This window comes from Mytilus galloprovincialis, chromosome 3, assembly GCF_965363235.1.
Source record: "Mytilus galloprovincialis chromosome 3, xbMytGall1.hap1.1, whole genome shotgun sequence".
Lineage (NCBI taxonomy): Eukaryota > Metazoa > Mollusca > Bivalvia > Mytilida > Mytilidae > Mytilus > Mytilus galloprovincialis.
The window spans coordinates 34,886,076-34,913,277 of NC_134840.1; the positions used below are offsets into that span (position 1 = coordinate 34,886,076).

General features: G+C 33.1%; 1 protein-coding gene across 2 annotated transcripts in view; it reads left to right on the plus strand.

Moving 5' to 3' along the window:
- The window catches only part of LOC143067790 (uncharacterized), a 48,337-nt gene that overhangs the window by 13,272 nt on the left and 7,863 nt on the right, over positions 1-27,202 (plus strand). The window contains exons 3-5 of one of the 2 annotated variants that reach the window (XM_076241326.1): positions 1,231-1,326; positions 2,322-2,384; positions 25,460-25,570. In XM_076241326.1, coding sequence (XP_076097441.1) covers positions 1,231-1,326; positions 2,322-2,384; positions 25,460-25,570 — 270 coding nt within the window. Of the gene's footprint in view, positions 1-1,230; positions 1,327-2,321; positions 2,385-14,713; positions 15,344-25,459; positions 25,571-27,202 lie in introns of those variants that run through there. The other variant, XM_076241327.1, reaches the window with a different exon arrangement.

Consider the following 27,202-nt stretch of genomic DNA (forward strand, 5'->3'; position numbering starts at 1 on the left):
AATTTTTGTTGCTTACAACAGCTTTAAACTGAATTAATAGTCTCTCAAAATAAACTCTTTAGTTAAGGATTCTCTTTATTTAAATATTGAAAAAGAGGCATCAGGTATTCCATAAATTGACAGCAGTCCAACTACATTGAACATGATAAATAGACAAGATATCTTCAATGATAGCTTCAATGACAATGAATCAAATAAGTATACCTTATGTAATGTTCTAGATCTATGAGTATCGATAGCATTTTTAAAGGATATGAGAAACCTTTTGAAATATATTTTATTTATTTAAATTAACAGTCACTATGTTTTACGCTTAACACTTTTCGAAACCTGTTCTCAATGTAAATGATATATTTATGATAAACAGAATGTACAAAATAGGTCAAAAATAAGACAAGAAAATTGCCATTCAATGATGATCTATTATAATCTTTTGATCTTTTGGAGAGAATCTTCAAACATCTAAATTGATGAAAAAGTTTGATAGAAATTTTCATCTGCCTGTGCGGAAAGTCATATAAAGGACTGCTTTAACAGTGACAACAGCTTTGTCTCTGGCCTTCACGTCAGCAATTGTTAAGTTTTCTGTTTAAAGTCCATTTAATAGGAACTTTTTGTGATAAATCATAGATATTTACTTTAAAGTTGCATTACTATCAGTACATATCTGTTTGACAATAACATCAAGGGACTGCACCCTAAGTCATGGTCCAATGACGTTAAATTAATAAATAATTTTCAATGTAAAGTTTTCTGCCTAAGTTAGTTTGATTGAAATTGTACTTGTGATATATCATTGATATTAGTATGAAGTTTCATCACTATCAGTATATATATATCAGTTTGATGATTATTTTGAAGCACTGATCTCTATGTCATGGTCAGGTGACTGTGAGTTGACTAGCAGTTTTCAGTTTGATGGGAACTACTTGCAATACATAAATGATATTTGATATAAAGTTGCATTACTAACACTACATATCAGTTAAATGGATATTAGATTCAATAAGCAATGTTGCTGTGCATCAGATTGTCCTATTCTGAATTAATGCAGGCAGACGAGACATATATATACTTATCTCTGTGTCAACAGTTTATTTATATATCATTTTAATATATAAAAGTTCCTGATTATACATATGGTACTGAATAAAATATTTTGATATGTATACCAGAGGAGTGAGTGGTATACTGCAGTGCAGCTTTTTAACTTGTTTCTTTTGTTTTCAGAAGAATCATCGCAACCACAGTCAGTTCCATCTATGGAAAATAAAGATGCAGACAGTGGTAAATTTGTCAATTTGCAAAGAAAAGAGGAACACATTGGTACAAACAATTAAATATTTTTAATTTAACCTATGATTTTGAAACCTGTAAAAGAGAGAAAAAAGGGGAGGCAAAAGATTGCAAAGGAAAATTCCAACGCATAAGTTGAAAATAAACTGATAAAGCCATGGCTATTTGAAATAAAGTTTCATTACTAACAGTATATATATATATAGATTCTACCACTGCATCGAGTGTGATACGATATTTATCCACTCGAGACAGTGAAATTTTCAAATTTAAAACGCGAGGCTCGCCGAGTGTTTTAAATATTTAAAATTTAACTGTCGAGAGTGGATAAATAATGTATTACACAAGATTTGGTGGTGGAATCTGTTTCTCTAATAATTTTCAAACAATATGCAGGCAAATTTAATCCTTCTTTTCAGATGATCTGCAAAAAGATGTATTCTTTTATGTGACGTCATCAGGCATGGTCGTCCTTTTTCATACCGTCACAATAGGAAATTCAGAGGAAAGCAAGAAAATTCGACGTCATAATCGGATTTTAACCAATGAAGAACTGAGATCAAACTAACCACACGTTGGTTAAATTTTTTTATACAATGGGTGCAGAAAGGGATAAATTCAATTAGAGAAAAATATATATCAGTTTGACGCATATTTGAAATAATGAGCAATGTTACTATCCATCTAATTATCTTTTTCTGAATTTTATGCATGCAGGCGAGAAGTATCTTTGTGACTGTGTCAACTGTAATTTGTTTATCATTTGTATAAAAGTGCCTGTTTATACATATGGTACTGAAGGAAGTATTTTGATATACCAGAGGAGTGAGTGGTATATATACTGCATTCACTTTAGATGTTTGCTGCTCCTGTTCCCCTGTCTTCCTATGGTTATCAGGTAGAATACAGCTTTAATTTAACAAATCAAATCAAAGTTGTCCCTTTACATGCTATATGAAATGAAATTACATCTGATGCAAATATTACTTTACTTTATAATAATCTAATAGTTTAGACATTTTCAGATGATGATGAACATTTGCCTGCTGTTTTGATGGGAAATACCAAGCCTTTACCAATTGAACAAGGTATTTTAAATCACTGAAGTTATAATATTTAAGAATTCCTTAATTTCTTGTCAATCAAATAAATTTATATTGAGGTAAAAAAAATAGCAAACCAAACATTAAAAAGGTTTTTTGTAAGCCTTATCTATAAAGTTGTTGTATCATGTAGGCCCAATACAGAACTTTTGAAATTTCATGAGCAAAGTACTGTAAAATAGCCCTTTTCTGATTATTTATGCAGAATTCCACAAAGTACAAAGTTGTAACCTATTTTGTAAAGTCAACTGTGTTTTTCAACCCAGGTCTGTCCTTGAAAATCTAATAGACACAAACATGTTCAGAATGATGAGATCTGCCTTTTGTTTAACCATCTTTTTAGCTTCTAATAGAAGTTATTGCCCTTAAAAGTGCATTAGCTACGAGATATATAATGCACCAAAAATTAAGCACCACCTATTTTTATTGCATCGAAGAATTTTTCATTTACAAAAATCAGGTATTCCTTGAAAAAGAGATATCATCAAGGGCATATGATACAGTTACAGGAGAGGAACTGACGTTGCTAACGTAAATTGTTATTTTCGCGATGTCAAACTATGGCTTATCGGGAAAGGATTCAGTTTTTGACTGATTTTTATTGTCGAGCCTGCAACTTTTTTTGCAGAAAACTCGACATAGGGATAGTGATCCAGCGGCTACGGCAGTGGTGTGAGCTAACTTCTTAAAAGCTTTATATTTTAGAAGGTGGGAGACGTGAATGCTTCATACTTTGTATATATATAAATGCCTCATGTTACAAACTTTCTGTCAGTCACATGTCCAATGTCCTTGACCTCAGTTTCATGGTTCAATGACTACTTGAAAAAAAAGTTAAGATTTTTTGTAATGTTAAATTCTCTCTTATTATTAGTAATAGGATAACTATATTTGGTGTGTGCGTACCTTGCACGGTCCTCATGCCCGTCAGACAGTTTTCACTTGACCTTGACCTCATATCATGGATCAGTGAACAAGGTTAAGTTTTGGTGGTCAAGTCCATATCTCAGATACTATAAGCAATAGGTCTAGTATATTCGGTGTATGAAAGGACTGTAAGGTGTACATGTCCAACTGGCAGGTGTCATCTGACCTTTACCTCATTTTCATGGTTCAGTGGTTATAGTTATTTTTTTTTTTTGTTTTGATCTGTTTTTCTTATACTTTATGCAGTAGGTCCACTCTATTTGGTGTATGGAATGATTGTAATGTGTACATGTCTAGCTGACAGGTGTCATCTGACCTTGACCTCATTTTCATGGTCCAGTGGTCAAAGTTAAGTTTTTAAGTTTTGGTCTATTTTTATGCCCCACCTACGATAGTAGAGGGGCATTATGTTTTCTGGTCTGTGCCTCCGTTCGTCCGTTCGTTCGTTCGTCCGTTCGTTCGTCCCGCTTCAGGTTAAAGTTTTTGGTCAAGGTAGTTTTTGATGAAGTTGAAGTCCAATCAACTTGAAACTTATTACACATGTTCCCCATGATATGATCTTTCTAATTTTAATGCCAAATTATAGTTTTGACCCCAATTTCATGGTCCACTGAACATAGAAAATGATAGTGCAAAAGTTTAGGTTAAAGTTTTTGGTCAAGGTTGTTTTTGATGAAGTTGAAGTCCAATCAACTTGAAACTTATTACACATGTTCCCCATGATATGATCTTTCTAATTTTAATGCCAAATTATAGTTTTGACCCCATTTTCTTTGTCCACTGAACATAGAAAATGATAGTGCAAAAGTTCCGGTTAAAGTTTTCGGTCAAGGTTGTTTTTGATGAAGTTGAAGTCCAATCAACTTGAAACTTATTACACATGTTCCCCATGATATGATCTTTCTAATTTTAATGCCAAATTATAGTTTTGACCCCAATTTCATGGTCCACTGAACATAGAAAATGATAGTGCAAAAGTTTAGGTTAAAGTTTTTGGTCAAGGTTGTTTTTGATGAAGTTGAAGTCCAATCAACTTGAAACTTATTACACATGTTCCCCATGATATGATCTTTCTAATTTTAATGCCAAATTATAGTTTTGACCCCAATTTCATGGTCCACTGAACATAGAAAATGATAGTGCAAAAGTTCAGGTTAAAGTTTTTGTCAAGGTAGTTTTTGATGAAGTTAAAGTCACATCAACTTGAAACTTAGTACACATGTTCCCTATGATATGATCTTTCTACTTTTAATTCCACATCAAAGTTTTGACCCCAATTTCACGGTCCACTGAACATGGAAAATTATAGTGCGAGTGGGGCATCCATGTACTATGGACACATTCTTGTTCTAATACTATATGCAATAGGTCAACTATATTTGGTGTATGGAAATATTTTGTGATCTAAATGTCAGTCGCACAGGATTTATTTGACCTTGACCTCATTTTCACAGTTCATTGATTAGTGTAAAGTTTTTGTGTTTTTGTCTGTTTTTCTTAAACTATAAGCAATAGGTCAACTATATGTTGCATGAGCAAATTGTTAGCTGTACATGTTTGACTGGCATGGTTCATATGACCTTGACCTCATTTTCATGGTTCATTGGTCAGTGTTCAGTTTTCTTGGTTTATGTTAAGTTTATGTGGCAGTTGTTATAAAACTTTATATTTAGGACTATCAACATAATATCAATGATTAGTAAAGAAGGCGAGACATTACAGCGTGTGCACTCTTGTCATTCAAACTTATTGAACTTGAAAACGAGTTCATGGACCCCTCTTTTTTAAAATGCCATTTGGTTTGATTACGCGAGAAGATTATGTGTGGCAATTTTCATGAACACATAAATAGTGCATTTTTTAAAAATTTGATAAATATACAGCAAAAAATTATGTTTTTTTCTACATTCACGAACAATTGATAAATATGAGATATTTCTGAATAAAAAATGTATAAATTTTAGGATACTTTTAAAACACAGAAATTACACTTTATCTAACAAAAAACAATTTGTGTTTATCTTATAAAACAAAAAAGTTATGTCTTTCTTTCGAAAGGGAAAATACGTCCACAAATCCGATTTTGAGCTAAAAATATTTGACTTCATTTTTCTCAAAAAGTAGCACTTGAATGTAGCAATTTTGGTAACATATATACCATAAACAAACCATAAACTCAAGTTTGATCATTTATGCAGTTTCTATGCATTTAAATTTTGCATTTAAAGAAATAGTGCAAATTACACAAATCAGAAACGGAATTTAAGTTTCACTGTGATTTTATTTTTTTACATCAATTAATCATCCAATATCGTTCAAATTCTCTACAAATAATCTTTGGTATGTTCGGCAAATTTTATGACAACATTTGAGTCAATAGGATGTGTAACAACATCTCTTCTGGTACAGTTCCATAACACAGCGTCTCATACTCTGTACAAGCCTTCTGAACTTTAGTTTCAGGAAGTTTATCCTATTCATCAACAATTGCCACTCTTAAATCGCCAAGATTTTGCAAAGGTGGATCTCTGCGATTGAGATTTCTGCCAATGGCATCCCTGACATGTTCAATAGGATTCATGTCTGGAGACATGGAAGACCAAAAGATAGTGTCAATGGCTTCTTGCTCTTTGTACTCTGTTATAATCCTTGCCCTGTGTGGTCTAGCCTTGTCGTCCATGTACAAGGGTCTTGACGCAAGTGGGTGATTATCAAAATGAGAGACTACAGTGTTTTTAAGCACTAAATCCCTGTATGTCTGTCTGTTCATGTTACCCTGCAGAATATGCACACCAAGCTTACAGTGGTATGAGAAGCAACCCCATACTGTAACACCACCAGCACCAAATGCAGACGTTGGGCAAATGTTGATTGTAACAGAAACCGACTCTCATCTGACCAATGCATTTTTTGCCAGCTTCTCATGTTCCAGCGTCGAAAGTCATTAGCCCTTGGAACCTGATTAAATGGTTCCTGGCTGTAACAAGACATGCTCTTAGATTGCCTCTATGAAGTCGACGGACCAATGTTCAACCACTAACACAACCACATATAGACCAGTGGTGTCTAAGCTGCGGGACAGGAGTAAATGGGTTGGCTTTAGCACGACAAATAACCAGTCTGTCATCACGACAGGTAGTTAAACCGGGTCTTCTGGACCTTAGGCTATCATTTACAGTTCCTGTGTCAACATTACGTTGTAAAAGTCTGACAATGACGTCGTGATTAACATTGAAATCGTTACCTATGCTGCTAGTGTTCCTACCGGCATTTGCCCTGCCAATCGCTCGTCAACATTCAGCCACAGATGACTTATGCCTTGCCATATTACACAATGACTTGATGAAGGTCAAATTTCACCTGTATGCGGGACAGTAGGGAGATGATTTGGAGGTATCGAAACAGTGTATTTGTAAAAGTGCAGATGGCTTTTAATAAAAAGTTGCTTCAAGGGTTTACTGGAGTTCAATGAATTTTCTTAGTGTATGTTAACATGGTTAAAGGCGATTCATAACACCAAACATAAATAATTTGTTCGCAATAGTTTTAAAAAATATTGCCATTAATTATTCAGGTGGTGCTTAACTTTTGGCAGACTGTATATAACAAAAATTAAAATACATAAAAAAAAATTCAATCATTAATGAAAGGGAAATAGTGAAATAATTCCTTTTTAGCTGCCAGTATGGTTCTATTTTGTCAAAATAAGCTTAAAATCATCGATAATGATATCCATATTCATGTTACCTTTGATGTTATTCCTTAGCTAAAGATGAATTACACATGAATTATGAGTGTTCAGATATTACCAGGAAAAGAATCTGAATATTGAAAGTGAAACAAAGGTAAATTATTTGATTGACTGGTTCGATTCACAAAAACTCATTCTTATATATAGGTTAAAACAATGATTAACATATATTTTTATGCACGACCTCGATCTGTGCGTTAGTTTGTTTGTTTGCCTGTCTGTTCGTCTGTCCCACTTCAGGTAAACGTTTTTGGTCAAGGTAGTTTTTGATGAAGTTAAAGTCCAATTAAATTTAAACTTAGTACACATGTTCCCTAAGATACAATCATTCTGATTAATATGCCAAATTAAACTTTTGACCCCAATTTCACAGTCCACTAAACATAGAAAATGACAGTGTGAATGATGCAATTGTGTGTACTATGGACATTACTGATATCAAAATTAATTAGGTCAAATGTGGTATTGACAATTAAATTATGCCTTCTAATTTTGAAGTTTTGTTACTTATGTCAGAAACAATAAGGTCAAGTGTGGTATTGACAATTCATGAGTTATGATTCTTCTTTGATTGATTAGAAAATAGCCAATTTTTCCATGCAATAAAGTGAGAACCTTTGAGATGTATACACTTATTTTTATTTTTGCATTTTTCATTTAGGAACACTGTGGGTGGATAATTTTAAGACATCAATAAATTTGGTAAACCTTATTAGAGTTTTCAAATTATCTTTATGATCAAGAAAGAACATCTGAAGCAAAATGTTTAGACTAATTTTTATATGACCATAAAACATTTTGTGCATTCATATAATGTTATGATGTCATTGTCTGCATTGTTGTCGTCTGAAGGAAACAGCTGGTTTCTGGACAATAACTTTAAGTGTATAGATCTCTCTAAAATTGCACTACAAGGTTCTATACTTCAGCAGGAAGCCTGGGATTAAGTTTTGGTGTAATTACTCCAAGGGGTGGGGGTGGTGGGGGGTGGGGTTCAAACTAGAGGGGGGATTTTTTTTCTTCAAAATTTTTGAAACTTCAAATTCTTTTAAAGTTTCAAGAAGATATCTCCAACTGCACAGTATTTTTCAATAGATTATCAAGATTTCTGACCACATCCATTTTGTCTTAGAAACCTATATATATGTATATATATATATATACAACTCGTCTTAACATCAACCCAACAATGTTAGATCTGTAAATTTGCTTTCGCAAATTTTTGGTTCTTCCCTCGCCGGGATTCGAACCCATGCTACTGTGATATCGTGACACCAAATCGCCTGCACTGCAGCCGTCCCGCTAGACCACACGACCACCTGGGCTCTCAAAAAAAGAGCTTTCGCTGGCCATGTGTTACCTTTCCACGTCAGTTTTAATCTAGGGGCGTACTACAGTACATGATATATAAGGCATGAAGATGTTATTGTTACAGATCAGCTAAATTATCTATAGTAAAGGATCCTACAAATTAATGTAAGATACAGTCACAGAAAATAATTATATTCATAAGTACGTCTGAGTCAGTGACAACCCTACAACAGATTTATCCATCGGATCGCCATCAATGATGGTGATACATGGCTGTGTACATAATGTATATACAACTCGTCTTAACATCAACCCAACAATGTTAGATCTGTAAATTTGCTTTCGCAAATTTATGGTTCTTCCCTCGCCGGGATTCGAACCCATGCTACTGTGATATCGTGACACCAAATCGCCTGCACTGCAGCCGTCCCGCTAGACCACACGACCACCTGGGCTCTCAAAAAAAGAGCTTTCGCTGGCCATGTGTTACCTTTCCACGTCAGTTTTAATCTAGCGGCGTACTACAGTACATGATATATAAGGCATGAAGATGTTATTGTTACAGATCAGCTAAATTATCTATAGTAAATGATCCTACAAATTAATGTAAGATACAGTCACAGAAAATAATTATATTCATAAGTACGTCTGAGTCAGTGACAACCCTACAACAGATGTATCCATCGGATCGCCATCAATGATGGTGATACATGGCTGTGTACATAATGTATATACAACTCGTCTTAACATCAACCCAACAATGTTAGATCTGTAAATTTGCTTTCGCAAATGTTTGGTTCTTCCCTCGCCGGGATTCGAACCCATGCTACTGTGATATCGTGACACCAAATCGCCTGCACTGCAGCCGTCCCGCTAGACCACACGACCACCTGGGCTCTCAAAAAAAGAGCTTTCGCTGGCCATGTGTTACCTTTCCACGTCAGTTTTAATCTAGGGGCGTACTACAGTACATGATATATAAGGCATGAAGATGTTATTGTTACAGATCAGCTAAATTATCTATAGTAAAGGATCCTACAAATTAATGTAAGATACAGTCACAGAAAATAATTATATTCATAAGTACGTCTGAGTCAGTGACAACCCTACAACAGATGTATCCATCGGATCGCCATCAATGATGGTGATACATGGCTGTGTACATAATGTATATACAACTCGTCTTAACATCAACCCAACAATGTTAGATCTGTAAATTTGCTTTCGCAAATTTTTGGTTCTTCCCTCGCCGGGATTCGAACCCATGCTACTGTGATATCGTGACACCAAATCGCCTGCACTGCAGCCGTCCCGCTAGACCACACGACCACCTGGGCTCTCAAAAAAAGAGCTTTCGCTGGCCATGTGTTACCTTTCCACGTCAGTTTTAATCTAGCGGCGTACTACAGTACATGATATATAAGGCATGAAGATGTTATTGTTACAGATCAGCTAAATTATCTATAGTAAAGGATCCTACAAATTAATGTAAGATACAGTCACAGAAAATAATTATATTCATAAGTACGTCTGAGTCAGTGACAACCCTACAACAGATGTATCCATCGGATCGCCATCAATGATGGTGATACATGGCTGTGTACGTAATGTATATACAACTCGTCTTAACATCAACCCAACAATGTTAGATCTGTAAATTTGCTTTCGCAAATTTTTGGTTCTTCCCTCGCCGGGATTCGAACCCATGCTACTGTGATATCGTGACACCAAATCATATATATATAAATGTCTAAGAATATAACTTAAACACACTAATTAATACATTAAAAAGTTCTATTAGATGTTAAATAGAAATACGCAATATTTCGCTAAACAAATTAGCTTCATCAGGCGTGTGCATCTCTCAAGGTGAAATCGGATGCATGACAAAAAAATATTTTTGTAGCTTAATCTATACAAGAGTTGAGGAAAAGTGTAACATATTGATTGATGTTGCATAAAATATGTTTGTAGCTACAACTACATGAAGTTGGAATAAAAGTTTAACACATTTATAGATGTTCGATTAATTGTATGAATTTCTATAAATTAATTTGTATGATTTCAAGATAATTATGGTTTTGATTTGTTTTTAAATCTTTTTTCGTCTCTCTCATTGAGTCCATCAGGTTCAAGAGTTCGTAACTGGTGCATCCAAAATCTCTCTCTTTTTTGTCTTCCTTGTGTATCCCAATTTTGATTTTTCTCAATGATTTGAAATGTGACGTTTTCAAAATCATGTCCTACTCTTAAAAGGTGTCTTGTAATTGGGCAGTTCCTTTCTTTTGTATAAAATGACCGATGGTTATTTAGTCGGATGTTAAATGGTGTTTCTGTTTCACCAACATATTGTATTTTGCAAGTTCCACACGTTAGAACATAAATGCAATTTTGCGTTTTGCAATTTGATGTTATGAATATGTTGTATTTTTTCTTTGTGACTGTGCTGACGAATTGGGTTTCGATAGTGGCGACTCTGCAGCACTTACAATTGCACCTTCCGCATGGTGTATAACATCCGATTGTTGATATCTCCTGTTTAGATACTTTGGATGTTATTAGAATGTCTTTGAGGTTTTTGGGTCTGCGGTAAGCCATAACGGGAGGTGATGGAAAAATCTCTTTTAAGGAAGGATCATTTTCAATAAGACGCCAGTGTTTGTGGACAATTGATGAAAGATTTGTCAGGTCAGGATGAAAGCTAACAACAAACCGGATTGTATTTGTCTGGGCCGTCTTTTCTTTGTATTCAAGTAGGTTTGTTCGGTCTTTTTCTTTTGCTTTACCGAAAGCTTCTGAAATATTTTTGTTCTTATAACCTCTTGATTTAAGTTGCTGTCTGAGTTGCCCCAAACGATGGTTAAATTTTGATTCTGATGAACAAATCCGTTTTAACCTGATGGCTTGGCTGTACGGAATGCTCCGGGAGCAGTGTTTCGGGTGGCAACTCTTCGGAGAGAGAAATTGGTGTTTATCAGTTTTTTTGGTGTGAAGGTCGGTTGTCATGACTCCGTTTTCTAAAGTTATGGTGGTGTCGAGAAACGCAATTTTCTCATTTGAAACTTCAGATGTGAACTTTATCGATTGATGAAAGTTGTTACAGAAATCGAGAAATTCTTGCAGACGTTCTGCAGTTTCGTTCCATTTGATGTCGATGTCATCAATATAACGGAGCCAAGACAAGGGTTTGTATGGTACATTCGAAAGGATGCGTTCTTCGAGACTCCCCATGAAAATAATCAAATCTACTCTAACATCGTTAGGTTGATTTTCTAGGCACTTTATACATATTCTAAGGCCTGGTATTTCTTAATCATAAGAAATCCGATGGACAAGGTATAATTTGCAGTTGTCACTACACACAGGCAGACATATACATATATTTATTTACAGTGATTGTATGCTTCTAAAAATAGATTAGCATCCTGCAATTATACTGAAGAGATGAGTAGATGATCATTTCTGTACACTAAAAATAAATACTTCGTGTACTGTATCAGAGATCCTTGTTTAATTCCTACAAGAAGGTAACACCTCCGGAAACGAAAGCTTATTTTTATAAGCTAGAGTTAGAGGAGGGGATAAGGTCTCTGCGCAATGCTAGGCGGTGTTGTCGTAGAAGTTAGAAAATAAAGTACAGGTTCCAGCCCCGGCGCCGGGGAGGAAGTTACGAATCAAATCTACTCTAACATCGTTAGGTTGATTTTCTAGGCACTTTATAAATGTAAATGATTTGATCACAATTCAAATTAAGACAGTATCAAGTTTGAATATTATGTCAAAACTTGCCGGAACTGTTCTTGCTTTGACCTCTGTGATCATTTAAGGCTGCACTCAGCAAAGCATTTTATTTTATCATGTTTATATTTTTTTGGTATTTTACTGATAAATGAACTCAATATTTGGCAGTCCTCATAACATTTTGACACTAACAGCTGCAATCCTAGGAGAGACGGGTAACTGTTACAAACCTTTGGTATCAAGAGAAAGCATATTGAGCAAATTTAAAAAAAAATATATTTCATATTTTCAAAATTGACAGACTTAGTTTATTGTATTTACATCTCCATACAGTCAGATTTTATATTTCATATTCTGGGGAGAATCCTGGTTTAGATTTTAGAACATTATTCCCACTATTCCATGAAAATCTTTGTTGCCTTTTTCTCAGGCACTGCAAATCAGGTATCAAGTTTCTTATGACCTTGCTACACTGTGTAATGATTTTTCACATGCATGGCTCATCAATTTCCTGTTAAATTAATACATTATATGTTGATACTGGTTTTCCAGTGTGTGAACTTTTGTTATTGAGCTTCATCTTTGCTGTGATTTACCATTTTCACATAAATCCCTCATGAGATTCATGTTTATACAAAACTTTTTGGGGGGTCATCATTGATCATGAGCCATATATAGCTTACAGTTCAGCTTGTAAAGACATCAGTATAAAGCTTCATTATTAGCGAAAAGGGAAAAAACACAATCTGTAGAAAAGGTTTTTATGCCCTCAAAATAGCAGATGGGACATTAAGTGTTACCCTTGTCTGTCTGTCCAGTACATCTCAAAAATTGGATTTCAATCACCAGTTTGCCTCAGGTTTCATTGTTTTACATAGGTATGCATGTGGACATGGAGGATGAAACTTAAAAGTCACAGGAAAACTTACTTGGCAGCTATTGGTTTAACAGCCTTTCATATTAAGGCTTTCATTTATGAATGAGTTACACATTTTGACCCAAGACCAATATGTATAAATAAAGTCCTTGAACAATTGGTTCTTACTGTGACATACCAACTTTTTTTTACAAGCAATGTTCAGGAAAGTTTGAAATTAATCTATATTATGTACAAACTTCCTAAAAATTGAAAATACTACCCAATAACATGAATGACATATATACTTCATCTTAATAACAATTAGTTTTTTAAAGTAAAGTTATCAATAAATTTTAAAAAGTCAGCATGGTGAGAGTGTTATTTTCAGCTATGGATATGTATTTATCTTGAGAAATGTTTTCATTTTGCAACAATCATCATTGTTATTAATTGGCTGTTACAATCTGCCATCCTTATCTAATAACTATTGTCAGATATTTCCTTTAGGGTTTTTTTTTGCAACATTAATCAGCCAATTGCATGCATGTATGTATAGCCTTACACATACTGCATGTTTTCTCTTGCAAGGTTATATAATTAGATCATTCACTTAAGGAAGAATGTTAGTAATCAATTTTTAAACACATATTTTGATTTATTTTCTTTTTCATTTTAAGATTAAACTCATTTATAAACAGTGTTTAATTAGATTACGCAATGTAATACATGTAGTTTTATACTCTGTCTAGACTTATATCATCTATTGTAGCTGTTTGCCTTGGTAACTCCTTAAGATTAAAGAAGTTAAGGTCAATGATACTTTAAGAAAACCTTTTGTGTTTTATGGCATTGTACGTCTCCTGTTTTTACTTTTTTTGAATAATTTATTTGGAAATTTATGGCAAAGATTATAGTCATTATCGCTATTTTATGAAATTTACTTTGATTATTCTGACTGATAATTTCCTTTCTCAGCTCAGTAGAGTGATATGAAAAATTATTGCTAGAAACTTAGGGTGCACATGCCCGTTGTCAATGAAATTAGCATTATCATAAGTAAAATAGCGATAAAGGCATTATCATTTGTCCTCTCAACTCAATTGCTTTTCTCACTTTCACTGTATCACCTCAAATGAGAAAATCAATCTCGTTGGGATTATAAACAACAATTATAGATTATCTTTAGTCATCTTAATGAGATTGATTTTCTCTCTTAAGCTGGTATGGCAAAAGTTAGAAAAGCAATACAGTTGAGATGACCAATGATAATCTTTTCATTGCTATTTTACCTGTGATGCTGTTGTTAATTTCATTGACAACAGACTGGTGCACCCTAAGTTTCTAGTGATAATTTTTCATATCATGATGAGAAAGGAAATTATCAGTCAGTAAGATGAAAGGAAAATTTCGTAAAAATAGCAATAATCTATAATTAGTGTCTGATCTATTGACCACTACCTCTTTCAACACACACTCTGACATACTTTATGTAAAGAGGTCTCTCTATGGAACCAAATGATTTGGCATCAGAAATACTCAAAATGGTTTTAAAAATGTTTTTAAACCTCATTCATGAATACTAAAACAATGTAAAAAGAACAAGTCAATTTAATAGCTGTTCTATTCAATCATTCTTGATTCATGTTTAGATTTCTTATAAGGTTGATTAATTTATTCTAAGTAAAAGTAATAGAAATTTTCTCATACAAAAACATTTCTTTTCAGAAAATACAGTCTTTATCCGGCTCCTAACAACGGCTCAGATAATCAGATATCAAGATCAAATAACAAAGATAAACTTTATTTAACAGGAGGTGAAATATACTTTGGAACATCTAAAATGCAATGAGAAAAACAGAAGTTATTCGAATGCCTGGTAAAACAGTGCTACAATCAAATATATAAGCTATTGGTCTTAAATTATTCTATACAGTCCACATTCATATATGGATTAGTTCATCTGATAGAAATCAGGTATATAACATGTATAAAACTGAGCATAATTAGAAACGTAGAATAGCTGTGAAGCTGGTCAGTATAATTGGAGTCATTACCTATGGATATAGTCAAATCCTTGTTTTAAGCCCTTGTCGTAATGGAGTGGGCATTAAGTTTTACCCCTGTCCATCTGTACCTATGTCTGTATGTACCTAAATTGGTTTTTGTTCTCTAACTTGAGTTTGCCTCAACCAAATGTAATGAAACTGGTACACATTATTATTTACCCGAAAACTCAGATCAAGTTCAACTTTTGGTAGCATCACTTTTAATGTTCTTGAGTTGCGTCCCTTTATAAGGTTATATGCAAGTGGGGGCATCATGTTTGTTCTATGTCCACATTCCTCATTTATTTACACCCACTAAAACATCTTCCGCAGTGCCTCGTTGAGAACACACCCGCGTAAGAACAATTTTCAGATCTGATTTAGAAATTAGTCTATAGTTGTGTCATAATTATAATGTCATACTAGTATAACATGCCAATTGAAATGTGTGTCTAATCAAATGCTACTGTATAAAAAAAACCTTGAATAGCTGGAAATTGAGTTTGACATAGCATATATATTCATAAGATGTATCAGGCTTTTAATACACAATAGGGTTTGACTGTGTCATTCAAAGGTTGACTCCAATTACACAAATCATTTGCATGTGTATGAAGAAATTTCATTCATTAACACTATCATATTTATTCTCATTAAATCATACAAACTGAGCTTACAAGCACTTTGTTCTATTTGCATGAATTCCTAATTTGCAAATTGCATATGTAGATACTAATAGTATATTTCACTTGCATATTAAAAAAACTATATATCAATATGTTAGAATTAAAATATTAAGCCAAAAACATCTTAAAGTATTGTAACTTTATAATGCTGTCATATTCATGTATACCCTACTGTGTTCCCTGATCCTGTTATACTCATGCTTTATTTATAAAATAGAGTCTTGTATTCCTTTTCCAGAAGTACAGTTGTGACAAATGTAAGCAAAAAAAAGACATAGCTATGCTACATTCTTTCATTTTAAACATCATGGTAAAAAAATATTTTAACTGTTATAATGCTTTTTCGTTGTTAGTTTTAACCCTTTCTTCAATGGAATTTTTTTTGCTCACTTGATTTGCATAGGATTTTTCAATTTAATGCTGAAAATATGCTTTAAAGTATTAATGCACTGCAAAAAAACAAATTTTTGATCAAATTGATTTAAGTCAGATATTCTTATGAATATCTTTTTCATATTGGAAACAAATTTTATTAAGTCTGATGCAGACATTTCGTAGTCAAGCGTTTCAACTGAGGTACTACACAGGAGTCAAAAGGCATCATTATGGAGGAAAGGGGTAAATGACTTACTTATAGCTATTATACCTTCTCCAACCACATCACAATCTTTTGAGAGTTATTACAGAAATTTGATATTGTAATGTCCTTGATATTGTCTTTTGTGGTTTTGCCAGAATCTGAATAATAATGAGCCTTTAAAAAAATTCATTTAATACTTAAATTTGTGGTTCATGCACATGAAACCATTATAAAATTTATGTCGGACAAATAGATATGAATCCACTGTAGAAATTAAATAATTTGATTTTGGATGTAACATGTCTTTATATGATTGGCTGACAGTGTTTTGTCTATCAGCCTATAGACATAATTTTGTCATGTGACTGTGACGTTATCAATGTTTTTTCATGACTTACTCCAGCTTAATTTGAAATTTAAAATTAAGTGATAAGGAATGACTAATATTTTTCTGTCTTTGAAATAACATAAAAAATGTAGTACACACTTTGTAATAACCAGCTATGCGGGCAAATCAGTGTGTATCAAATTTCCTGCTGTAGGGAAGGGGCCGTTAAACTTTACCCTTGTCCGTCTGTACGTCCCAAAATTGGTTTCCGTTCTCTTAATATTTTTGTTCAGGATTTTTTCCAGTTTTTGGTCAACAACTTCAAAATGCTTTGACCAGTTTTCATAACACTTGATTGCCTGTTTATATTTAGTAAAATTGCCTCCCTTTAGGTTTTTTGTCAAGCCTACAATTTTTGTTGCAGAAAGCTTGACATGGGTGTAAAGTGATCCAGCAGTGGCGTTAGCTAACTCCTTATAAGCTTTATATTAAGGAAGCTACAAAACCTGGATGCTTCATTATATGTATATAGATAACTTATATTACGAAGTTTCTGTCTATCATATGTCTATTGTCCTTGACCTCATTTTCATGGTTGAGTGACTACTTGAAAAAAAAGTATTTTTTTTGTAATGTTAATTTCTTTCTTATTATGAGTAATAGGATAATTTTTAGTATGTGCAAGGTCCTCATACCCGTCAGACAGTTTTCATTTTACCTCAACCTCATTTCATTGATCAGTGAACAAGGTTGATGGTTAAGTCAATATATCAGATACTATAAGCAATTGGTCAACAATATTTGGTATATGCAATGATTGTAAGGTGTACATGTCTAATTGGTAGGTGTTATCTGACCTTTGACCTCAATTATATAGTTCAGTGGTCAAAGTCAAGTTTTTGAGTTTTGGTCTTTTTTTCTAATACTATATGCAATAGGTCAACTTTGTTTGGTGTATGGAAATATTTTATGCTGTACATATCAGTTATTATTTAACCTTGACACAGTTCATTTCTCAGTGTTACGTTTTTATACGACCGCAAAATTTGAAAAAATTTTCGTCGTATATTGCTATCACGTTGGCGTCGTCGTCTGCGTCGTCGTCGTCGTCGTCCGAATACTTTTAGTTTTCGCACTCTAACTTTAGTAAAAGTGAATGGAAATCTATGAAATTTTAACACAAGGTTATTGATTTTGGGAGTTTTGGTCCCAACATTTTAGGAATTAGGGGCCAAAAAGGGTCCAAATAAGCATTTTCTTGGTTTTCGCACTATAACTTTAGTTTAAGTTAATAGAAATCTATGAAATTTTGACACAAGGTTTATGACCACAAAAGAACGGTTGGGATTGATTTTGGGAGTTTTGGTTTCAACAGTTTAGGAATTAGGGGCCAAAAAAGGGCCCAAATAAGCATTATTCTTGGTTTTCGCACAATAACTTTAGTTTAAGTAAATAGAAATCTATGAAATTTAAACACAAGGTTTATGACCATAAAAGGAAGGTTGGTATTGATTTTGGGAGTTTTGGTCCCAACAGCTAGAATAAGGGGCCCAAAGGGTCCAAAATTAAACTGTTTGATTTCATCAAAATTGAATAATTGGGGTTCTTTGATATGCCGAATCTAACTGTCATGACTGTGTATGTAGATTCTTAACTTTTGGTCCCGTTTTCAAATTGGTCTACATTAAGGTCCAAAGGGTCCAAAATTAAACTTAGTTTGATTTTGACAAAAAATGAATCAGTTAGGTTCTTTGATATGCTGAATCTTAAAATGTACTTAGATTCTTGATTATTGGCCCAGTTTTCAAGTTGGTCCAAATCGGGGTCCAAAATTAAACTTTGTTTGATTTCATCAAAAATTGAATAAATGGGGTTCTTTGATAAACCAAATCTAACTGTGTATGTAGATTCTTCATTTTTGGTCCTGTTTTCAAATTGGTCTACACTAAAGTCCAAAGGGTCCAAAATTAAACTTAGTCTGATTTTAACAAAAATTGAAATCTTGGGGTTCTTTGATATGCTGAATCCAAAAATGTACTTAGATTTTTTTATTATGGGCCCAGTTTTCAAGTTGGTCCAAATCATGATCTAAAATTATTATATTAAGTATTGTGCAATAGCAAGTCTTTTCAATTGCACAGTATTGCGCAATGGCAAGAAATATCTAATTGCACAATATTGTGAAATAGCAAATTTTTTTTTAATTAGAGTTATCTTTCTTTGTCCAGAATAGTAAGCAAGAAATATCTAATTGCAAAATATTGTGCAATAGCAAGATTTTTTTTTAATTGGAGTTATCTTTCTTTGTCCAGAATCAACTTAAATCTTTGTTATATACAATATACAATGTATATTCACTTAATACTACCAACTGATAAATTAAAATAATCTTTACCATTCAGTGATAACAAGCAGTTTTTTTACATCTTAATATTTTATCATGTATTTAAATGAGTAGTTATTGTTGCAAACTCCATTAGAAATTTTAATTGAGATTAGTTTTGGGATAAGGGAAAGGGGGATGTGATTAAAAAAATTGAATTCAATTTTGATACGACCGCAAAATTTGAAAAAATTTTCGTCGTATATTGCTATCACGTTGGCGTCGTCGGCGTCGTCGTCTGCGTCGTCGTCGTCGTCCGAATACTTTTAGTTTTCGCACTCTAACTTTAGTAAAACTGAATAGAAATCTAGGAAATTTTAACACAAGGTTTATGACCACAAAAGGAAGGTTGGGATTGATTTTGGGAGTTTTGGTTCCAACAGTTTAGGAATTAGGGGCCAAAAAAGGGCCAAAATAAGCATTATTCTTGGTTTTCGCACAATAACTTTAGTTTAAGTAAATAGAAATCAATGAAATTTAAACACAATGTTTATGACCACAAAAGGAAGGTTGGTATTGATTTTGGGAGTTGAGGTCCCAACAGTTTAGGAATTAGGGGCCAAAAAGGGACCCAAATAAGCATTTTTCTTGGTTTTCGCACCATAACTTTAGTATAAGTAAATAGAAATGTATGAAATTTAAACACAAGGTTTATGACCATAAAAGGAAGGTTGGTATTGATTTTGGGAGTTTTGGTCCCAACAGTTTAGGAAGAAAGGGCCCAAAGGGTCCAAAATTAAACTTTGTTTGATTTCATCAAAAATTGAATAATTGGGGTTTTTTGATATGCCGAATCTAACTGTGTATGTAGATTCTTAATTTTTGGTCCCGTTTTCAAATTGGTCTACATTAAGGTCCAAAGGGTCCAAAATTAAACTTAGTTTGATTTTAACAAAAATTGAATCCTTGGGGTTCTTTGATATGCTGAATCTAAAAATGTACTTAGATTTTTGATTATTGGCCCAGTTTTCAAGTTGGTCCAAATCGGGGTCCAAAATTAAACTTTGTTTGATTTCATCAAAAATTGAATAATTGGAGTTCTTTGATATGCCAAATCTAACTGTGTATGTAGATTCTTAATTGTTGGTCCCGTTTTAAAATTGGTCTACATTAAAGTCCAAAGGGTCCAAAATTAAACTAAGTTTGATTTTAACAAAAATTGAATTCTTGGGCCTCTTTGATATGCTGAATCTAAACATGTACTTAGATTTTTGATTATGGGCCCAGTTTTCAAGTTGGTCCAAATCAGGATCCAAAATTATTATATTAAGTATTGTGCAATAGCAAGAAATTTTCAATTGCACAGTATTCAGCAATAGCAAGAAATCTTCAATTGCACAGTATTGTGCAATAGCAAGAAATCTTCAATTGCACAGTATTGTGCAATAGCAAATATTTTCAATTGCACAGTATTGCACAATAGCAAGAAATATCTAATTGCACAATATTGTGCAATAGCAAGAAATTCCAATTGGAGTTATCTTTCTTTGTCCAGAATAGTAGTTGAATCAACTTAAATCATTGTTTTATACAATATACAATGTATATTCACTTTTACTACCAACTGATAGATTAAAACAATCTTTACCATTCAGTAATAACAAGCACTTTTTTTACATTTTAATATTTTATGATGTATTTAAATGAGTAGTTATTGTTGCAAACTTCATTAGAAATTTGAATTGAGATCAGTTTTGAAATAAGGGAAAGGGGGATGTGAAAAAAAATTGGGGGTCAATTTTTTTCATTTTAGATTTCATAAATAAAAAGAAAATTTCTTCAAACATTTTTTTGAGAGGATTAATATTCAACAGCATAGTGAATTGCTCAAAGGCAAAATTTTTTGTTTAAGTTCATTAGACCACATTCATTCTGTGTCAGAAACCTATGCTGTGTCAACTATTTAATCACAATCCAAATTTAGAGCTGAATCCAGCTTGAATGTTGTGTCCATACTTGCCCCAACCGTTCAGGGTTCAACCTCTGCGGTCATATAATGCTGCGCCCTGCGAAGCAACTGGTTCTGTTTTGGTCTGTTTTTCTTTAAATATAAGCAATAGATCAACTGTATTTGTTGTATGAAAGGATTGTAAGGTGTATTATATCTGTCTAGCAGGTATCATCTGTCCTTGACCTCATTTTCATGGTTCATTAGTCAATGTTAAGTTTTCATGGCTAAGTTTGTTTCTTAGATACTATAAGCAATAGGTCAACTATATTTAATGCATAGATTAATTTTTAGGTGCGCATGTCCGTCTTGCGTTGTTAATCTGACCTTGACTTCATTTTCATGGTTCATTGGTCAATGTTAAGTTTTCTTTACTAAGACTGTTTCTTAGAACTATAATAATCAATAGGTCAACCATGTTTAATTTATTGAATGATTGTAAGGTGTTTGTGTATGTCTCTTTGGTTTATCTGACCTTGACCTCATTTTCTTGGATCATGTTAAGTTTATGTGTTAAAAGTATTAAAGCTTTATATTTAGGACTATCAACATAAAATCAATGGTTGGGAAAGAAGGAGTTATGGAACAGTTTTCGTTGAAAAAGCTACCTGCCTATCATGCACTCATGGTGCAGCTCATTATTTACAAATCCCGCACTCAACGATGTATGAAATGTTGAAAAGAAGCTTCTTGTGATTCTTTTAATTTTCCAGTTTGGTTGTTAGAGATATCATACTTTATCTTACATTTAAGGCATTTTTTTTCAGAAATCATTTACTTATTCAGTATTCCTAGATTGATTTCCTAAAAGGGGACAAAAATATTCAGAATGTTAAAAACTACTTATTTACATTATGTCAAAACTGTCAGACGACTTCTTACATGAGTTATTGCCTAAATAAAACAATTGGCCTATTATCCGAAAAAATGATAAAAAATGACCATAAATTTATAAAAACACAAAAAATATTAGTCATATGAAACCTCAAATTAAAAAAAATGATGCTTATGTTTTTTACTAAATGGGTAGTTTTCATTATACAACTTATGTACATATACTTTTTTTCTGAGGAAAATTCTTCAATTTGTCCACATTTAGAAGAAGTTCACTTATTTTTAAGTGCTTGCTGCCAGGAAGCAATTCGCTGAAGTATGTTCCGTATGCATAGTGACCTTAGCGTGACCCTCCTCTTAAAAAATCTGGTGATCACAATGTGCATGGATCTGTCATTTAAATAAGTAATTATCAGATTGTTCATGTTAAACAGGTGCTCAATTCCCTGCTTTTTGTTGATTGTTTACTATAAGGTGACAATCAGTAAACTTCGGCTTCAAAACACGGCATTTAATGAGCAGCAATATTTGTTAAATCATAATAGACAGAGAAGAAAAAAAATTACGATTATACTATATATTTGCGTAAAAAATCGTGCACAGAGGACTAAGTTTATGATATAATACATGCATTGGTTCAAGAATTGGATAAACATTATTTTTCACAAGTCACTCGTTTCATATGACTTTAACAAGTTTAACATTGTCATACAACTTTTTATTAGAGTTATTGTCCTTTAATGATGATTTTTACCAATTTATGTCTGTCATATGATCATTGTTCTTGACCTCATTTTCATGGTTCAGTGACTACTGGTACTTTGGATAAAGTTAAGATTTTTGTAATTAATGTTAATTTCTTTCTAATATTGAGTAATATGAAAACTATATTTAGTATGTGCTTACCTTGCAAGGTCCTCATGACTGTCAGACAGTTTTCATCTGACCTTGAACTCATTTCATGGATCAGTGAACAAGGTTAAGTTTTCTAGGTCAAGTCCATATTATCAGATTCAATAGTCATTAGGTCTACATATTTGGTGTAAGGTGTACAATTGTCCAACTGGCAGATTTCATTTGACCTTGATCTCATTTTCATGGTTCAGTGGTCAAAGTTAAGTTTTTGTTTTTTGGTCATTTTTATGCCCCATTTATGGGCATTATGTTTTCTTGTCTGTGTGTCTGTCCGTCTGTTTGTTTTTTCGTCCATCCAATTGTCCATTCGTCCTGCTTCAGGTTAAAGTTTTTGGTCAAGGTAGTTTTTGATGAAGTTGTAGTCCAATCAGCTTGAAACTTAGTAAACATGTTCCCTATGATATGATCTTTCTAATTTTAATGCTAAATTAGAGATTTAATCCCATTTTCAAGGTCCACTGAACATGATAGTGAGGATGGGGCATCTGTGTACTTGGGACACATTCTTGTTTATTGCTGTTGTGTGACAATTTTGATGGATTTACTCATAGCTCCATCATTCTAAGGAAAACGCTTGAATGCATATATATTGTTTTTTTTTTAATTTGATTGGTTCATATTCACATATAGAATGTTTTGATTACCGAAATTTGCAGGAGAAATGTTGTATAGTAACATTTGAGTACATCAATTTTCATCAAGTAACTTGTTTGTTCAAATGTCAGAGCCTGCTTGACAGTCTCCCAAATGATCAAAATATTAAAAAACCATACAGTTCCGTTCCCACACTGTGGGATAGTTGTCTCATTGGCAATCATATTTTTTGTTATCGTTATTTTGATATAGCATGCTTATCAACTGTTGACCCAATACTTACCATGGTGAAAGCAGCTGAATAATGCTTTAGATTAATTGTATAACAATGGATGATGAAAACAAGTATACAATTTAGGAATGAAAGTTTCAATCTTTTACAAAATAGAAATTGACATTAGGAGAGGTAATTTTTATACGACCGCAAAAATTGAAAAATTTTTGGTCTTATATTGGTATCACGTTGGCATTGTCATCCAGCGTCGTCGTCATCCGGAGACATTTGGTATTCGCACTCTAACTTTAGTAAAAGTTAATAGAAATCTATGAAATTTAAACACAAGGTTTATGACCATAAAAGGAAGGTTGTGATTGATTTTGGGTGTTTTGGTCCGAACAGTTTAGGAATTAGGGGCCAAAAAGGGCCCAAATAAGCATTTTTCTTGGTTTTCGCACAATAACTTTAGAATAAGTAAACAGAAATCTATGAAATTTTAACATAAGGTCTATGAACACAAAAGGAATGTTGGAATTGATTTTGGGAGTAAAAGTCCCAACAGTTTAGGAATTAGGGGCACAAACAGGTCCCAAAATAAGCATTTTTCTTGGTTTTTGCACAATAACTTACTTTAGTATAAGTTAATAGAAATCTATGAAATTTTAACACAAGATTTATGACCATAAAAAATGTATTTAGATTCTTAATTTTTGTTCCCGTTTTCAAATTGGTCTACATTAAGGTCCAAAGGGTCCAAATTTTGGACTCCAAAATTAAACTCAGTTTCATTTTAACAAAAATTGAATTCTTGGGGTTCTTTGATATGCTGAATCTAAACATGTACTTATTTTTTTCATTATGAGCCAAGTTTTCAAGTTGGTCCAAATTGGGGTCCAAAATTAAACTTTGTTTGATTTCAACAAAAATTCAATATATGGGGTTCTTCAACATGCTGAATCTAACCATGTATTTAGATTTTTAATATTTAGGACCGGTTATCAAATTGGTCCACATTGAGGTCTAAAGGGTCCAAAATTGAACTTTATTTGATTTTAACAAAAATTGAATTTTTGCCTTGGGGTTCTTTGATATGATGAATCTAACCATGTATTTAGATTTTGGATATTGGAATACCACAAAGGGATGGTAAGAATTGTCTTTGGGAGTTATGGCTCAAACTGTTTAGGAATAACGTGCAAAAAAGGGGGGAAAAGGGTTTCCAGGTTTATGGACAATTACTTAAGTACGAAACATAATTTAAAAGGTTGGTAATTGAAACTCATTTTAATAGCTCACCTAAACTGCTCTTAAACTATGTATATTAGAAATTTGCCAAAAACTTTGTTATTAATAAACTCATTGGAAATTTGCAAAAAACTTTAGTTTAATGAACTTCATTGTAAATTTGCCAATATATTGGAGTTATCTTTCTTTGTCCAGAATAGTAGTCGAATCAACTTAAATCATGACTGTATGACATTTTATAGATTATGATGTATTTAAATGAATAGTTATTGTTGAAAACTACATTAGAAATTTGAATTGAGATCATTTTTGGAATAAGGGAAAGGGGAAGGTGAAAAAAAATTGGTGGGGTTCAATTTTTCTTATTTCAGATTTCAGAAATGAATAAGAAAATTTCTTCAAATATCAAAGGATTAATATCCAACAGCATAGTGAATTGCTCAAAAGCAAAAAAAAACATTTTAAGTTCATTAGACCACATTCATTCTGTGTCAGAAACCTATGCTGTGTCAACTATTTAATCACAATCCAAATTCAAAGCTGTATCCAGTTTGAATGTTGTGTCCATACTAGCCTCAACTGTTCAGGGTTCGACCTCTGCAGTCGTATAAAGCTGCGCCCTGCAGAGCATCTGGTTTATTTTATTATCTTGCATAGTTAAGTTATACTTGCATTTACACAAGGTCTATATTTCAGAAAAGACCGAAATCACAGATACAAATGCATGTGCTTCAAAAAACAATATATTTGTTTCTGAAGAAGAAACTGGAACAAGTCAGACGGAAAGCCCTTCATTGAAAAAAACAGGTAAAAACTTCATGTTATGGAATGGTCTTTACTAAAACTGCGGAAAAAACTAACCATTTGTAACCCATATTGACCAAAGTCGTTAGTATGAGTTCATTTAGATAGTGGGACAAGACTTCAGTCAGACTTGGTAAAAAGGGAAATATAATGAGTTTAAATTTTTAAACGCATGTAATTTGATATCTAAATAACCAAAATCCAGTGCAAAATAATTTTTTTTTGTTTTGTTTTGTAAACCTGTTCTTTATTTATTTCTGACTAGCCAAGTACCAGGAATGGAATGTAATGGGATTTAATTAAACTACAAACTGAAGTAAAAAAAATATCATCGTTTTCATGCCCCATCAAGAGGCATAATGATTTTTGGTCTGTCTGTCCATCTGTCCCACTTTAGGTTAAAAATGTTGGTCAAGTTAGTTTTTATACAACCACAAAAGCAAATTGTTTTGCTGTCTTTTATAAGTATCATGTCGTTGTCTGGATAGTCCAAAGACATTTGGTTTCTGGGCAATATATTAAGTATTAGTTAATAGAAATCTATGAAATTAAAACACAAGGTTTGAAACAACAAAAGGAAGGTTGGGATTGATTTTGGGGGTTATGGTACCAACAGTTTAAGAAAAAGGGGCAAGAAAGGGGCCCAAATAAGCATTTTTAACCGGATTTTTGTGAGAAAAATGGTCGGTTATTGATTTGAAGATGTACGGCAGGCTGTCGGGCGGTCACAACCAAATGTTGTCTGTGCATTTACTCATGAACCGTTCAACCAAAGCTTTCAAAATTTTAATATGTTGTTACTGACAACAAAATGAAGGTCAAGTTCAATAATGACGATTTTGACTTTTACCGTTCAGGAGTTATGGTTCTTGGAAGATTGAAAAATGGCATTTCCAGTCGTGTCCGTGCATTTACTCATGAACTGTTCAACCAAAGCTTCCCGAATTTTAATATGTTGTTACTGATGACAAAATGGAGGTCAAGTTCAATAATGACGATTTTGACTTTTACCGTTCAGAAGTTATGGTTCTTGAAAGATTGAAAAATGACTATTCCAGTCGTGTCGTTGCATTTACTCATGAACTGTTCAACCAAAGCTTCCCAAATTTTAATATGTTGTTACTGATGACAAAATGGAGGTCAAGTTCAATAATGTCGATTTTGTCTTTTACCGTTCAGGAGTTATGGTTCTTGAAAGATCGACAAATGGCGTTTCCATTCATGTTGTTGCATTTAATCATGAACCATTCAACCTAAGCATTTTAAATTTTAATATGTTGATACTTATGACAAAATTTAGGTCAAATTTGATATTGACAATTTTCACTTTCACTGTTCATCGGTTATGGTTCTTTTGATATTGGCAGGACACAAATAAATGTTAATAAATCCGTTTTGCTGTCGTTGTGACAGCCTCTTGTTGTAGTTGCCAGACAATAACTTTTGTTTTAGTGTATGGATTATTGACTCTCTGAAATTGTAATGCAATGTAGCATAATAGAAAAAGAAAGCTGGGATTGAATATTGGGGTTAGTTGCCCCAAATGTTCAGGAAGGAGGGGTAGCAAAATGGAAAAGGATTAATATAATTAGGGCCCCGCCCTATAGTGATCAGTCTGTCCGTCCGTCCGTCCAT